This window comes from Simochromis diagramma, unplaced genomic scaffold, assembly GCF_900408965.1.
Source record: "Simochromis diagramma unplaced genomic scaffold, fSimDia1.1 OVJJ01000302.1, whole genome shotgun sequence".
NCBI lineage: Eukaryota > Metazoa > Chordata > Actinopteri > Cichliformes > Cichlidae > Simochromis > Simochromis diagramma.
In genome coordinates, this window is record NW_024386792.1 from 11,773,549 (window position 1) to 11,790,433 (window position 16,885).

Sequence of the window (16,885 nt, forward strand, 5' to 3'; positions counted from 1 at the left end):
TCTTACACTAAACAGCACGCACTCAGTGACAACCAACCGAAGCACATCTGAGAGAGAGGTTAAGTATTAAGCAGTCATGTTATACTTCCAGAGAAAACACTACCTGGGATACTTTTGTGCTTATATTTGACCTCATTTGCTGTGTCACTGTATAAATTGCTGAGTCACTACCATTGTACTAAAATGATGCCGCTGTTGGCACTGTGATAGATTTCTGCTTTGAATTAGGTAGTCTGTCATCAGTGGCAGCAGCTCGCTAGAAAAAAAGCATTAATTTTGTTTTGGCTAATAAACGCTGCTGCCTCTGAGCTACAATCATCAATAAAATGTTCAATTTTCATCATATTTAAAATTAGCGCAAAATTATCTGAAATATGACGACATTACGTGATAAATATTGTGATATCGCTCTGAGGCTACGTCTGAACGGATGACTGAAAAGGGAACATGTTGTGAACTATTCTGTTTACAGCTTGAACATTGGTTTGAGTGTCCTTTCTCTGTATTTCAGTTAAGTATAGCCTCCCCAGTGTAATTCTTTTACTTCCTGTTTTATTTTGGTAATCACATGTCTCTTGTGATCTGTGCAGTTTTCTTCTTGTTTAAAGGAAGAAACTACTGTCACTGTCACCAAGTGCTTTCTCCTGGGGATCGTTGAATAATACTAGAGAATAACTATTATTAGCAGAAAAAATATCCAAAACATACATTTAGGTTTTTATTTTACAGCGCCTGTTATAAATTAAATTGTACTGCAACATCTATTAATACAAACTTTAAGCTGTTGCTTTTATATAAAGATATAATTTCCTGTTTTTCTCTACTTTAATGATTTATTGGTCGGTCGGAAAATGTGCTTAAGAAGTCCCTTTGGCGTCTGGAAAAAGGCAATAAAAAACAATTTAGAAAATAATCAAGAGATTAACATAAATTATGTTAATCATTTCTTCCAATCAGAGCGCTTAATTAAAATATTGACATGAGTATGGCGGTGCAGAAATAAACAGTCTTCATTAAGTTCTCACACACTGTATCGTCTCGAAAGTGAGCAGGAGCAGCAGCACCGAGAGCAGCGTTACAGATGTGAACCACTGTTTGCTGATCCAGTAAGCGAACAATACAATAAGTAAAAGGCCTTTTGAAATATTGATTGGTTATTTCTGTGGCATTTAAATCTCCCTTACAGCAATTAGCTATAAACAGGGCGCGGATAGAAATTGAATTCATGTCAAATATAAGTGATTCAGCTCTGAAACACATAAATCCTCCCTCCTTTCAATGTAGCTATAAATAGAAAACTAGGATCAACAGTTTTTAGCATGAGATGGGCAAAAGAGGGAGGAGGGGTGGGATGTGGAAAGCTTAAACATTACTTTCTGAGTCAACATTTTGTAACTGAGACATGTACTTGATACAGGTTTTCAGGAAAAATGGACGACAATCTTTGAGTGAGAGGTGGAAAAAGGAAAAAAAGAAGCATTAGCAATAGAAAGGTATTTAAAAGACTGATGCAGTCTGTAGATTTAGATAGCATAGACTGCATTTAAAAGATGAATACCAGTCACAGTGGCCTCACTCATTGTTAGTGAGTTCCTCATGTGAAGAGCTGACCTAAGTTTATAAGCTGATGCCATCTTACTGGACTGAAACCAGATGTGATGATTGAGGGATGCTTTTGATTGATAAGCTATTAACATGTCAAGCTTATACAGCACAAAGCAACAGCAAGAAAAGGTAGGCCTGCCCTAAATTCATCCATCTATTCATCTTTGCTCAGGTACTGGTGTGCAGAAACTGATGCCTTGTTTTCTACTGACTTCTATACAATCAGACTTCATTTTGCACCCAGAGAAGATCGATGCAGGTCTGAGGTTCTTTCAGACCTGGAAGCTTCATCTATAATAAATCTGTGTTTTGTAGAAGGCAAACAGGCCTTCCCATCCCATCATTGCTACTAAAGTGTGTTAGACTCACAGACTGTAAATAAAAGATGGCGACCACCACGATGTCACCCATTGGTTAGTGAGGTCCAGTTATAAAGCCTCAAGCTGAGCTCCTGTACTAACACTGTACAGATGTTTTTAGTTCTTTACTTGGTGAGGAGAAACAGAAGGATGGGGACAGCTATGCCCTAAAACAAGTCCTCCTCCTTTTGGACTCTAATAGGGCCTTGTTACGACTGCTGTCCTAATGTATGTATGCAATGTATTGTATGCAAATCTAAGTGTGCAGGTGCCTTTCCATCATTGGTGGTTCTGGAGGATGGGGAATGCGGATTGGCTCATTTCCTGGAGATAACATATTTGATGATGCTGCCATGGATGACCAGTGGATTCATCCTCGGCGCACCCAAACTAGCAGACCCTTTTGTTACTTGCCGGTGCTGTTGCTTTATACTGGAGTGTGTAGGGGTGGACTTTAATGTAACAACCACCCAATTTACTTTTTCCAGTATACCAAAGAAAGTAGAGGCGGCTGCTCGACTGAGGTGGATGCCTTCCTGAAACCATGATCCAAAGCGCGCGAGACTGAAATCCTGTGCAGTGTCGCGAGATTTAACATTGCTATATTATTGACTTACTTCACTCGAACATGATATGAACAATTTAATCTACCCTCTCTGTATATCATGTAGTTTCTACACTATATAGTTACACTTCACTTTAAAGCATGAGGCAATTCTGTTAAATACACGCAAGACGCTTACATAAATCCAACTTTTTTTCAGTGTAGATGGGCCATAACAGAACTAAAATGAACATCATGTTATATTTAAAAAAACAGCATTGATAATATAACCGTTTGTAGATCAAGTTAGCTTATGACTGTATTCCTGTAGACTTCAGAGGGTTGCTTGAAGCAGGTTTAACGTTTGATAGGAGACTCACTGAATACCTGGAATTCTACAATTTCAGATCACAAGTTTTATTGCAGGATATCACAAGAATTTTATTTATATGTTTCTTGTTTTGCTCTTTTTCCCTTTTTTTATGTTGCAAATCAGGTTATCATGTGTGATATTGCCCAAAAAGGGTATATTTACCTTTAATATTAAATGTAAACTTCTTTCAGTTGTTTCCTTTTCACAAAGGGTCACAGTCAGGCAGATTTTTTACACCAGATCAAACCCTCTTGTGGATTTGCATTTCCACCAGGTCTCAAACTGTGGAAGTTTATATGTTAGACAGATGTGTAAACTGGAACGCTATGAAGCCCCATCTTTTACATACAGTCTGTATGTTACAAAAAAAAAGTCCAGTTCCTCAGACTCAGTCTGTCAGTCAGAACTGCCCACCAAGTACATTAAACATCAGTAGTATGTTGGCAAAAAATGCTCCCAGCTGGACCTCATGGTGGGAACCATCTTTATTTACAGTCTATAACTCTAGCCCTCTTCAGTGGCGAGGATTCCCAGAAGCACAATGCAATGGCTTGTTTGCCATCTAATAAACACAGATTTATTAGACAGACACTTTTATTGTGCATATTAAGAAATGTAATAATGGTGCTCTCCCGCTGCAGGACAAAAAACAGGAAGGAAAAAATACTTTAACCTCCTAGGACTAGGCATCCACATATGTGGACATCACATTTTGGGTTATTTAGACCAAAATACAGAATTTTGCTCTACAAGGGCCTGATATCCACTTATGAGGACATTATACTGCTACTGTTCTATCACAATTTTAAATGAATATCCTCATATGTGGCTCTTATTTTTATTAAAAACAAAAATAAGGTAAAAAAAAAAAAAAAAGAAATCTGGTAATTCTTTGTTTTTACATTCATCGGGCCCCAATGTGACCAAATATCAAAGAGAAATTAAAAATGCATGCCGTGGAAGAGTTCTGGTCTTAGGGGGTTAAAGGTAAAAGAAAACGAGAGGAGCACGCTTGCCTTGCGTGCACAGGAAGCAGCAGTGACTTTTTTGGGCTGAATTTTACTGAATGCTCAAAAGAATGGCATGCAGCGAGCCCACAGCCGTGAAGGAAAATGTCTTGTCAGACTGCATAAAAGCACACTCACTACAAAATATTTATCATGTCTTACATCATATCTACCGGTGAGGAATTTGTAACAGCACAGGGATTTGAGAGAATTTTGAATGCCAGCCCTCACACACACACACACACACACACACACACACACACACACACACACACACACACACACACACACACACAATAAAGAACATCACTTTCTCTGCACACACAAATAAGCCCCTTAGCGCCTCATCCAGAAACCACTTGGAGCACATTTTCTCATTACCCCAGTGTTCCTGTCCTCTCTGTCAGGCAGGAAACAATGGATGGCCTCTAGAGCTCTGTGCGCTTGTGCGTGCATTTGCTTATTTGTCTACGTTTCCGTGTTGGAGTAACTGCAGCCTGTGTGTGTGTGTGTGTGTGTGTGTGTGTGTGTGTGTGTGTGTGTGTGTGTGTGTGTGTGTGTGTGTGTGTGTGTGTGTGTGTGAGGTCAAGCAGCTCCTAAACAAATTTGTGAGCGTGACTCACCGGGATCTCCCATCTCCGTCCATCAGCGCTGACAGGATGCCATGCTAATCCAGCATGCATGCAGCCCACTGTGGCCTGTAGCTATATAGGAGTTCATAGAGACATATGGCCTTATTATTGCTTTTGTCTCTTGGGATGAGTGAATGGAAGAGTTGGAATTATGCATATGCAGTGTGTGTGTGTGTGTGTGTGTGTGTGTGCGCGCTTGTTTAAGTATGTGTGTTCTAGACCCCTGCTAGCCCCTGGAGTCACCATCAGGATCCAGTGGTCCAAATTCTCTAGCTTCACTCAGTCAAACGGGGAAAAGTGGAACGGATGGCTGGAAAACACACAGTATCAACACACATGCAGCACACACCCACACAAACAGAGCACGGCAACATCCCAGGTGTGTGCCCGAAGGATGATTGAGAGCTAACCCTGGGTCTGATAGCGTCCTTTGGGAACTGAAATATTCATGGCCGTGGCGCTATTGTTATCTCTGTCCTGTTGGTGGCTTAAACCTCGATGGCACGCATAAGTGCTCCACATATAAAAAAAAAAAAAACAACAACCCAGAAACAAGGGTAAAGACAAGACCCAAATTTGCAGTAATACATCAACCTCAGCCTGGAGATTAATGCAGTAGTGGCAAGGGAGGTTGCCTAATATCTCCCTGTTTCTTCGCAATCCTGAAATTCAAACTGACAGTGAAAAAAACAAAACAAATAAAAAACAGAAGGAGAGAGAGGCAGACAGGTGAGTAGTTTTGTAAGGCTAAAGCACCGCTTTTATTAGAGGAGATGACCTCAGGAGTTCTTAGTTTTTATTAAAATAAGCCCTAAAGAGCACTTAAATGTCACGCTATACCAACACATCTGTGTTTACATGCGTGTTTCTGTGTGCGAGTGATAACCCCACTGTTGTTCTATGGATCTCTTTTTTTCCATTAATCCGGCAGTCCCCGAGCATTCAATTAGCTGTGGAATCTGTGATCAATGTGAACACTAAAAGCATGCCCCATGAAGTTAAATGGGGATTAATTATTGAATACCAATGCTCCGTCTTGTTCTGTAATGTGCCAAAAAAGCAAAACAAGGAAGTTCAGAGGAAGAAGGAGAGGGGGGCGAGAAGGATGTTTTTCTTTAAAGATGGCTGTGAGTTAAGATAAAGATAAGAAGGGAGTTAATGTTTCTGTTCATCTTTTTTAAGTTTTTATTGGCCAGTAAAACAAATTCTGGCTCTCCCGAAGGAAACGTCTCTGCTTTGTTCAATGTCTGTGCGTATTTTTTTGTGCCCACGTTGTATTTCATGTGTGGGGTCGCACATTTTCTAGATTTGTAATAGTAGTTTTTGCTCCGGCAACCAAAAACCAGATGGCTGCTTTGGCTTTGATATAATTAATTTAAAAACATATTTTACTTCTAAAGGAATTTTCTTGTAACACACCATGTCCATTGGCTGCAAATATACATTTTAAGCTTTATAAAATTAGGTGAAAGAAGCTTATTGTTTTTTTTCTGTAAGGGAGATTATCTTTACTGGATGGTGCTCGTATTAAAACAATGTCTGAACACCAATATATGTTGATTTTGCAGCTGGTTTTCACTCAAGACTCTTCATGTACCGTGTATATACTGATTGGAACCACTCAGTGCTGGATTTATGAGAATGGCAGATAGAAGCTAAATGTCTTATACTCCACACACAGCCAAATTTGTTTTTTTTCTTAACCGAAACAAACAATAACGGAAAACCAAAAGTGGAAAAAGAAAATAGATGTTCCACTTGTACACTACATCCATGTGACTGCATGGCAGGTGAAATGAAAAGGAGAGTGATTGTGGAGCAATAACAAGATAAAACAAGTTGTTGATTTTTCACATTTGTCTCCTCTTGTTTTCCACCCAACTTCTGCCTCTGTTGTTGTCTTGATATGCACGTATTTCTTAAAGCTTTCAAGACAACTGGTGCTAAAAAATATGACGGAAAAGCAAACCAGTTTGTCTCAAGGGGCAACTGGCAGCCTCCTAACCCACTGATTTGTGTCCTACCCCACCTAGCTACTGCTGTACCACCTGCTCACCTGTCAGCCTCTTTGTTCTCACATGACACAGTGGATCATCTGCCTCCATCTCACCCTATCCCTAGCATCTCTCTCTGTCACACCAGCTCTCTGCATGGTGTGCTTCATTACATCCATGAACCTCCTCTGTGGTCTTCCTCATTTCCTGCTGCCTGGCAGCTCTATGTTCAACTTCATTTGGCCAGCATATCCACTAACCCTCCTCTGCACATGTCCAAACCATTTCAACCTTACTTCTCTAACTTTGTCTCCAAACTGCTCAACCTAATATGTCCCTCTGTTGTAATCATATCCAATGAATATCTTAACATCTTCAACTCTGCAGGCTTCAGCTCTTTCTCCAAACCATTTACCATAGCAGGTAAATAGCAACCTTTCCTTTCACTCTTGCTGCTATCCTTCTGGCACACCTGACACTCATCGTCACTCATCCCACCCTACCTGCACTCTCTACATCACCTCTCCAGTGCACTGTCCATGCCTTCCAATAGAAGCCATGGACAGTGGGAATCTTGCTTATGCTAACATTCATTCGTCTTCTCTCCAGAGCATACTGCCACCTCTCCAGACTCTCTTTCACCTGCTCCTTACTCTTACCGCAGGTCACAATGTAGTCTGTGAATATGATCATCCATGAAGACTCCTGTCTGTCTCTGCTAATCAGTCCATCAAAATGTCCAAATAATATCAAAAATGAGTAAAACCAAGAAAACGATTATTGCAAGCTCCATGTAAAAATCAAAAAAATTAACCTTGAAAACATTAAACCTTTCCACACGAAGTAGCTGCTACTGAAAGACACTTATCTTTGGATAAACACCAGCAAACACTTTTATTACAGCCACACAGAAAATGCTAACCCGACATGCTTTATTGGGAAGTTGTCCGTGGCAGGTGGTTGGAGGTATCCTCTATCACCCTCTACCACAGGCTAACTTCAAAGAACAAGATCAATGAACACAGGCCACAAAGAAAAACGAGCCACAATCTGAGAAGCTTTAGGAGCTAGGAAAGCAGCAAGTGTAGTAAACAATGTAGCTCATGTGTTTTTAGACAATAAACGTCCCGCAGAGGCAGCTGACTGCCTGGATTCTCTCGTGATGAAGATTATAGGTTCTCAAGAATCACGCCGCTTTCCAAGGTAAGCACAGTATTGCATTGCAGGTCTGGTTCATTAGACGGGGACATTCAGAGTTGAGGGGTTTGATTTCTTTACACATTTCACCATGTATGCACATCATCCAGCCAACTCACTTCAGTATTTCCTTGGAGTGTCCGGTGTTTGAGCTCTTCTTGTCAGGTGTCCCGAGGCAGCTTGACTTCTGCATGGTGTGTGGCCCTCGATCCAGTATCATGGTAGAGGTTGCCGTAGCAATGACAGCCACTGCATCGCGTACCCTGGCCTCGATGTTGTAGTCCCATTCGTCATATGACACTGAGATAAGCCCTGGGAGAGATAGTGAGAGAGCAAAGGAGAGAGAAATGAGGTGAGAGAAAGGGATGTATGGAAAGAGAGAGGGAAAAAAGAAAGATGAAAGGAAGAGAGAGAGAGAGACAGTAGTATGAGAAAAACAGGCGAGCAGAGTGCTGTGAAAATTAGCCAGAGGGTGCAAGATATACAAAAATAAAAGCATTTTAGAGAAGGTGAAAAAAAAGAGACAAAAGGGGAGACAAAACTCAGAAGGAATGTCTAAAATGTTGAAAACAATATTGAAAAGGTGAAAAAAAGAAAGAAAAAGAAAGAGCTAAATATGAGCATCAGTTGAGACTACGGTCACTCCTGAGCTCACTTTGTTATGCTTGGTTTTCCAAGCATGAGAAACCGCTGGCTATCACACGTCAACATCCATTTCTTGCACACAGAAACAACTGCGTTTTCAGGTAATTTTTCATGGCTGGTTAGGATTATGTGTGTCATTTGAAACCTGGGCTGTAAATCTATTGGGAAAAAAGAGAAAAGCCAAAACACCATTTTTAGCCAGCCTAAAAATGGTGTTTCTGCTGGTTTCAAACATATGTTAAAATTTGATTTTTCACCTTCTCAGGCAAATGGAAATACGGTAATAAATTAACTGTAGTTGAAATAAATGGCTTTAAACATGCTCAGTGAGTGGAAGGGCTCTAGGGAGAGCCACTGCAAAAAGGACCTGAATCCCTGGAGAAATACTTTGAACCCATCACTGGGAATTTTGGTAACAACGGGGCCAGACTTCAGCTTATTAGTAAAACAATAGCTACAATATAAAATTAATGTGTGTTTAGTCATGATTTATCACTTATTCATGAAAAATCAGTGGATGCAAAACGATAACACACGATAAAATTAATTTCCAAGGACATTATGAACTCAGTTCACAAAAATCAGCGTGTACCTAATCACTGACTGCCACTGGTGTGGTGCAAATACAGCAGGAGAACATTTGCATATATGCAAACAGGCCCATCTGTCAATTGTGCCCACATTTTGTTACAAAGTCTTATGAGAACCTACCACAGAATAAAGCAACATTGCAGACATTTCAGCATCTTGATGTCAGCTTGGTAAATGGAAATGCAAAAACCGAGACTACAGTCCTTCAGCGTGTAGTAGACTGTGTAAATTCAAAGCACATTACATTTTTACAAAGCTCAGGAGAGAGTCCTCTCACAGGACAGACAAGATGTTATGAGACTGCTGTGGAGCCTTAACAATACACTTCAGACCTCAATGATCTGGTTTAAAGGAACAAAGAAATTTTTATGAACATTGACAGGTAGTGAGGCAGAATAAAACGATGAATGGCCAGTATAAAATATGATGCAGCACAGGAATAGCCGTCCAAAGACCCCACGATTAAGAGCGTCATGGGAAGGGGCAGGCCGGGTTATCCTTTGTCTTTTCTTTTCTAACACGTCCTCGAATTTCAGGCAAAGTGGTGCGCGCCACCTTTAGGTGGGGTATTGTCGTCTAGTCAGTCCTTTCCACTACTTCTCAGATTAAATGCAATCAACTCAGCAGTTTTTGAAGGCAGCAGATTTATCTGGCAGCAGATCTTCACCACACTGTCTTAACCTCTGTGGTGGTACACTGCAAAAACTGGCTATCTAAATATATTAAAACAAAAATTAATTTGAGAAGATCCAGACTATAATCAAGTGGTGTATAAGTGTGTGAAATGTTACTAAGAGGTCTTGAAACAAGATTTCTAGCTGGAAATGTCATCTCAAACAACTACTTTTAGAATTTATATACTAAATAAGAAGTAAAAGACATATATTCTCAAAACGAGATTAATAATCCTATTCCCTGTGCTCATGCTTAACATATCACTCTCAAAACAAAATCTAAAAGACTTTTTGGCTGGATATAAGATTGTAAGACTTGGTTAGACAGACAGATTTCTGCAGTGTAATCAGACTCTCCTTGTTGGAAATCAGGAACCTGTTTTCCAAGTAAATCGATACTGTTGCTCCGTCTCTTCTAGTTAACTCACTCCTCGTTTAAATTCCTATCTTTGTTTCCCATCTGACGTTTCGTGGAGGTCAGCGTTGTCTCCAGCCCCGGCTACTGCTCAGTCACACCCTGCATTGGAAGGATTCGCAAAACCCTACTTCCATCAGAAAACCTCCTTTCTGGACCAGAAGCTCGCGAGTAAAACTGTTTCCATTACTCACTCCACAATCATACCTGTGCAGCTCTTCTCCTTCTCAGATAATCTTCTCCTCTCCTCCCCTTCACAGAACTTCTGGCCGCTTATCTCTGCTCAGACCCAGCTCCACGTTTCGGTGCATTACTTGGTGTATTTTCAATAAAGCTTTTGAACTGCATTCTGTTGTTTCCACTCTGAATTCAGAGCCCTCACTTTGCCAACATGACAGAATACTACGCACGAGCCAAGCTATGACGCAATCAAGCCTTCCCATTATTTCCAAACTATATGTGAAAAATGTAGTTCATTGAATACACTCTGATGCATAAATACTAAATCCTTGCCCAGCAAACCTGTCGGCTGTGAGCGTAAAACCCCCACTCAGCGCTGCCACATACGCCTGGGGATGCGACCTGGCAGCTCAGTCACTCAGAACTTCCCCCTCAGAGATGTTGGCAACATTTCTTTGGCCCGTGCCGACAACGCGGAACGGATTATTGCTCAACAGTTTCTTGAAAAACTGATCAGAATTCATGGAAAATAAACACAGATAAACTAAATCTGTTTAACACGTGTTAATCTGGAAGTTTAGAAATCTTAGGAAACATAAAGAATGAAAAGTTCAGCCCCGCTTCATCGCAAGTGTCCTCCTGACTTGACTAACTCTAGAAACGAAACTCTAAACAGTAGAAATCTACTAATATTACAAGAAGAGAGAGAACGAGGTGGATCTTTCACTCAGGTTAAAGCATCACCATAAATATCCTGTGTGATACTAAAATAAATACATTCTATTTTTAATGGGCTGCATTAAAATACACCTTGAAACTGAAGTATTATGCTTTCCCTTGCTCATGTTGGAAATGCTCACATTAAACATGGCCAAAGTTTCAAATAACGAGGTCAAGTGCAAATAATCCATGTGAGCTGAGAGCTTAGGCTTCAGACTGCTCGAGTTTTTCAGACTCTTTCTACTGCAGCATGTGCATGGTGCCAAAGAGATGGGATATTTTTCATTTGGTCATGTCGGTAACATGAGGGGACAGCCAATCAGAAGAAAGATGATTTAAAGGGTGAACAGCTGAAACGGCTTGCTTCTTAAAGAGGATAAATCGAGGCACAATATGAAAAAAAAAAAAAGGTGTTTATCTATGAATCACACAAAATCTTTTCAAATGTGGCTCGATCAGCGTTCAGGAATAAAATGATGTTGCTGCAAATCAATCTAATAGGTCCATTTCAACCATATGACACATAAACCTAAAATTTAAAATCTTGACAGACTTTCTTCTGCTCTGGTGTCTGGGTGTACCTGTGGGGAAGACTGAGGGAACGTGGTCTGCATCACCAGCCACAAGCGAGGGCACAATCCAGGTGAAGCCGTAACCTGTGAGGCCCACAGAATGAGCCACTTCAAAAATAGTGGTAGCCTCTTCCTTTGTGCAGTAGAGCAGAATGACAGGGCTCTGCAGTTTCTTTAGCTGGTTCTGAATCTTGAGGTCGCCATCATCCACGGACATATCCAGTAGGAGGACTTCTTCTAGCTCCCAGCCTACAAAGCTGTTCTCGATGGTGCTGCGGACCTGGAGAGAAAGCAGGAGATTGTTTGAAGACGCGTGGGCTGCACACATGCAGTGTAGTTGTGAAGGAGATATACTGGAACAAAACTGACTGAGATGTCTCCTCCTCCAACCTCGAGACTGCCAAACAGTTAGTCTCTACACATCTCCTGGGAGGAGGAAGCCATGGTCGATTAGGTAAAAAAAAGATTAGGTAATCTCTTTTTCCCAGATATTACAGCTATATCTTCACACACAGAAAGAAAATTCTCTAGGAGATGGTGCTGGTTTTATTTTTCCGTGCTCACCTGTAAACAGATAAATGAGCAACGCAGGAAGACGTGAGTTTTTATTTAGTTTGTCTCCAAATCTGTATTTATAGATCTCTAACTGAAACAGTATATGGCACTTGGATGCAGTAAGCATTGCAGCTTTTGAAAATAGCTGTTCCTCAAGGGAATCATTTCAGACTGAGTTGTACGAGATTAAAAATAGGCAACTTCTCATCACAGCATTAACTTTGTTTTGTAATTAAGGAAGAAAATTTGGGTCTTCGAAACATTTTTAAAATTTGCTTGAGAGAGGAGAGCACAACGAGATTTATGATGCTCATGCAAAGTGACTATAGAAATACAATCAGTTTTTTCTTTGGGCTTTTTTTCTTATTTTCCAAACACACAGAGTTTATGTTAAGATAATACGACTCCCCAGAGAAGTACCAGACTCCAAATACCCTCTATATGTTTTTTTTTTTAAGAAACAGATTGTTTCTTTAACTTTGTTCAAAGGAAAGACATTGCCGTTGCTGAATTGTTATTACAAAATGTGATTAGCTTGGCTTCAATAAAGTTTTTATTCTGCTCAGATGTGTGTGTGATGTTCAAAGTGATTCAGGATCTCACACAATCCTCTTTAAAGAGTGCGTTCTTGGCCTTCAGATAAGAAGGCTGAAACCACCGAGCAGCAAAATTCAAAAGGCCTGTCTGCTTTTTACCATTGAAGCAATCAGAAAATAGAACTAGCAACCCACGTTCTTCACACTCCGAACTCCAAATAGTATCATTTTTTTGAAACTTGAATTTGTGGCAATCATGTTCTCAGAAATAGGACCACCTTCCCAACTGCTCATTGTCTTTAAAAAAAAAAAAAAAAATTACAAAAAAAGGAGACTAAAAGGAGAATGTATCTTATTAATGGAAGTACATTAATCTCAGGCTTCTTATAATAGGTAGCCAAAAGACAAAAGTAATAATACCCAGTGTGAAACATATCTGTTGGATGAATCTAAGGTTGAAAAACGTGACGACCATTATAAACCAGTTCTTATCACAGGAATACATTTATCTTTGCAGATAATACTCCTCCTTATATTTCTGATTTCAACTTATTATCAAGTAGTTGTATATTTTGGATAAAGGCAGATAAGATACTTTTACGTAAATGTGTTTTTGTTTCAGCATTGCAGCTGAATTTTACTTTGAAATGTCTCCAGTTCTAATTTATGCCGCACTTTCCACAAGTTCACTACTGCACGAAGAGTAGCTGGCGAGTGTTTGCGAACAAGTCAGTGTTTTCCATGCACACTATGGGTAACTGATTTGTTAGCAACCAAAGCAATCGCTAGATTTTTACTGACCAATCAGGGAATTTTGTTTTATTATATTTTTTCATACTTCATTCATTTAAATTTGATTCAACCCTGAAGTCAGGAGTGTGGTTCGTCTGACTGCCAGGTCAAGCCCAAGGAGCTCCCCATAGCCTCTCTATAAATGATGGATGTAGCTATCGTGACCCTATCCATTTGTTTCTGAAATCTTGTCTCGTTTTGAAGCCTCTAAATTAATTTCACCGTTGCCATCTCAGAGTAATAAAACAAATAAACAAAAAAAAAAAAAAACAGCTGTGATGGGCAGGGGTGGGTCTGACTGTGAAATTGCCTTCTTGCCCATCACAACATCAGCTCAAGGCACTTTTGCATTGGCTCCATTTTTGCAACCAAGAATCTTTGTCCTTCTTTTACACAGTCTATAAGGCAGCCTCCTTCCATTCTCTTTTGCTTATCCTTATCAGGACCATGGGGGGGGGGCTGGAGCCTATCCCAGCTGCCACAGGACGAGGCTGGGTACACCCTGGACAGGTCGTTAATCTGACGCAGGGCCAACGGAGACAGACGTGCAACCATCGCACTCACATTAACACCTGAAGAGAGCCCGCGCAGACATGGAACAACATGCAAACCCAACACAGAAAGGTGGTGGAGTCGAACTTGGGACCTCATTGCTGTGAGGCAATAACTTAGCAATCCACACCTTCATGAAGGTGTGACTAAATAAAACCAACAAGACAAATTGCTGAAGCTTCAAAATGCACAAGTCAAAACCAATGAGTGATGTCACTTAATGGTAGCTACGTCCATCTTTTTTACTGCACATTGTCGGTGCCTTTTGGTGCATTATTAAAGCAAATATCTGACAAAGACTCATTTTTTTAGGTCATGGTACAGTCTGTCTAACACATTGGCTACATAGTAACAAATTCATGATGCAGTATAATTGAAAGCGTCTGTTTTGTGTATTTATTTACCTTGTTGACAAAGTCCTGGTAACCAGGGTAATACGTGGTGACTATGGAAAAGATGTACCAGTCATACTCCTCCATAATGTTCAACATGACGGAGGCCTGCTGCTCAATGGCTGGACCAAACTGGAAAAACATGGAGTGGTCGTCCTGGAAACGAGATACACAGAGCCAATCAGCAAATAAGGTCATGAGTCATACAGCATGAGAGAGAACTGGAAGGTAGGGCACAGATGATTATGGAGCGTATCCAGCTCCTGCAAGCCAGAGAAACAAATATAGTCTTGTCTGTAGCTCAAAGTTTACCATCCTCCTTTAATGCTGTCTGACTGCACCACAGAATATGCACCAATACTCTGTGGCTCAGTCACAGAGCGCATGTGATGCAAACCCTTTTGATATCTTAAAGATATTTATGAATATTCTAACACAGACAAGGTGACATTCATAATCAGAGAGCCTCATCACATTTACTATGCTACTGAGTGCACAATTAAGATGGCCACCTGGTTCAATGATATTTATTGCAGGGTAGCAACTTTGCAGCAGGAGTCAAAACATTTTTCTGCAAGGAAAAAAAAAGAAAGCTCTTTTTTTGCTCCAGGAGTCACGAAGCGGTTAAGGGAAGGTCAGTCATGTAAAACCACCAAACAACTTATCAGGAGAAAGAAGTTACGATGGATTATTTACAAACGTCCTCCCTCCGAGGAGACGTGACAGAGCTGCTGTAATGAGAACAGCATCGTGTCAGCAGCCTTTTTTAGTCTGTCCAAAATGAGGCCTTCTGTTAACGGGTGACTAGAATAGAGATCTGAGAGTTAAGCAGAAACACAGCCTGTGTGTGAAAGTAAAACAATGTAAAATGAGGCTAAGGTACTAAAATCTCACATTAAGCTGTATAAAGAACTACCAGTAGTTCTTTAAAACATGCGTGTAAGACACTGATGCTTAGACTCACTTTCAAAATAAACTCAATATTGTTTCTATACATGTTTTCAAGTCCACACTTTCGCTTATTTCAGAAATCTTGGAAGTTGGAGCCATCTCGGAGAATCCTCCCTCCTTTACCGCCAACATCAATAATGTCTCACATTCAGCCTTCTTCCAACTACGCAACATTTCTAGTCTACGCCCTTTTTCTTTCTCAACACCTCACAAGTTCTGGGTCGCGCCCTGGCCACCTCTTGTTTGGATTATCCCCCTCAGAACTTCTTAATCAACTTCAAATGGTTCAGAACTCACCCGATCATATTACATTTATGATGATCCAGCTTCATTCACTCACTTTTCCCTAACACATCCTGCTCCTCACTTTCATGGCACCCCCCTCCATAACTCTCAGACCTCCATCATCCTTTCACACCCTTTCTCTGCTCAGCCTAAGCTCCACTCCTGAGCCCCTCTCGCTTCAGACTTAACACCACGGGTGCCAGAGCCTTTAGCTGCACTGGAACTCACCTCCACTTCACCTCCGTCAACTAGACTCTATTACACAGTTCAAATCATAGCTGAAAACTCATCTGTTCACATCAGCGGGTCAACTATAACCATAGTGTTTGACATGTTTTACACTCACATATTATTCCAAGGTTTTAATCTCTCCTATTATTCTTGCTATTCTGATGTTGTATTAGATGAACCTTATTGTTTTAAAGGTGCCAAAAAAATAGAATTTATTATTGTTATTATAAAAGCTGACCATGCCCTCATCTCAGTTTAACCTGTTAGCATGCCAGCTTTAACTAATAATCGTTAAGGCAATCACAAGATGCAGTGCAGCTGATGGAAATCTCTTTAGGTTTGCAGATATTTGGCACGGTTCCTTTTTTATATCTTTGAGTTCTGCTTTCAATTTTTATTGAACACATTTGTGTTTGAGTTTCAATTTAGCTTTCTGTTCTCATGTTGGAAGTTTTGCCTCCTGATTGTTTTCACTAGCGTCTCGTTGCCCTTCTGTTTCTGATTCCCTAATCAGCCCTCTGTGTATAAATATTCCCGTCTGCTTCTTTGTCTTTGCTGGATCGTCTGTTGTACTTCCCGGTTCCCTTGTGTCAGTTTTCAGCGTTTCCAGGCTTCATGTCTAAATGTGTGTGTTGTCTGTTATTTGGGGCTTTTCTTTCTCCCTTCTGGACTTGTTTACCTTTTGTTGCTTCTGTGGACTTTAATTATCAGGTTTTAATAAAGCTCACTTTTTGTTTTACTCTGTGGTTTGGTCTGTATTTGAGTCCACCTTTAAACGGAAATCTTGACAGTATTTGAGCATAAAAGAAAATTTTATGCAAATGAAAGCGTGATAATGGTGCTACAAGGAGATTAGAATTAGACTTAGAAGTCTTTTATTGCTATTATGCAACGTATAACAAAACTGCAGAGAGGCTACACCTTCAGATGCAAAAAGAAAAATAAAGAACAAACATGCAGTCATTTGCATTTAACTATTTAAAATGTACTATATATTATATTATATAGTAGGGATGGGAATTGAGAACCAGTTCCCAGAATGCTAATTCCTTGGAACTATTAGTTTGCTGGCCTAATGATCCT

At 40.3% G+C, this 16,885-nt stretch overlaps 1 protein-coding gene across 8 annotated transcripts in view; it reads right to left on the minus strand.

The window, feature by feature from the left end:
* Window positions 1–16,885, minus strand: part of grin2bb (glutamate receptor, ionotropic, N-methyl D-aspartate 2B, genome duplicate b) — a 138,099-nt gene that overhangs the window by 46,123 nt on the left and 75,091 nt on the right. For all 8 annotated transcript variants that reach the window (XM_040024496.1, XM_040024498.1, XM_040024500.1 and 5 more), the window contains 3 exons: window positions 14,348–14,491; window positions 11,518–11,788; window positions 7,831–8,023 (listed from right to left, as the gene is read on the minus strand). In XM_040024496.1, coding sequence (XP_039880430.1) covers window positions 7,831–8,023; window positions 11,518–11,788; window positions 14,348–14,491 — 608 coding nt within the window. The remainder of the gene's footprint in view (window positions 1–7,830; window positions 8,024–11,517; window positions 11,789–14,347; window positions 14,492–16,885) is intronic.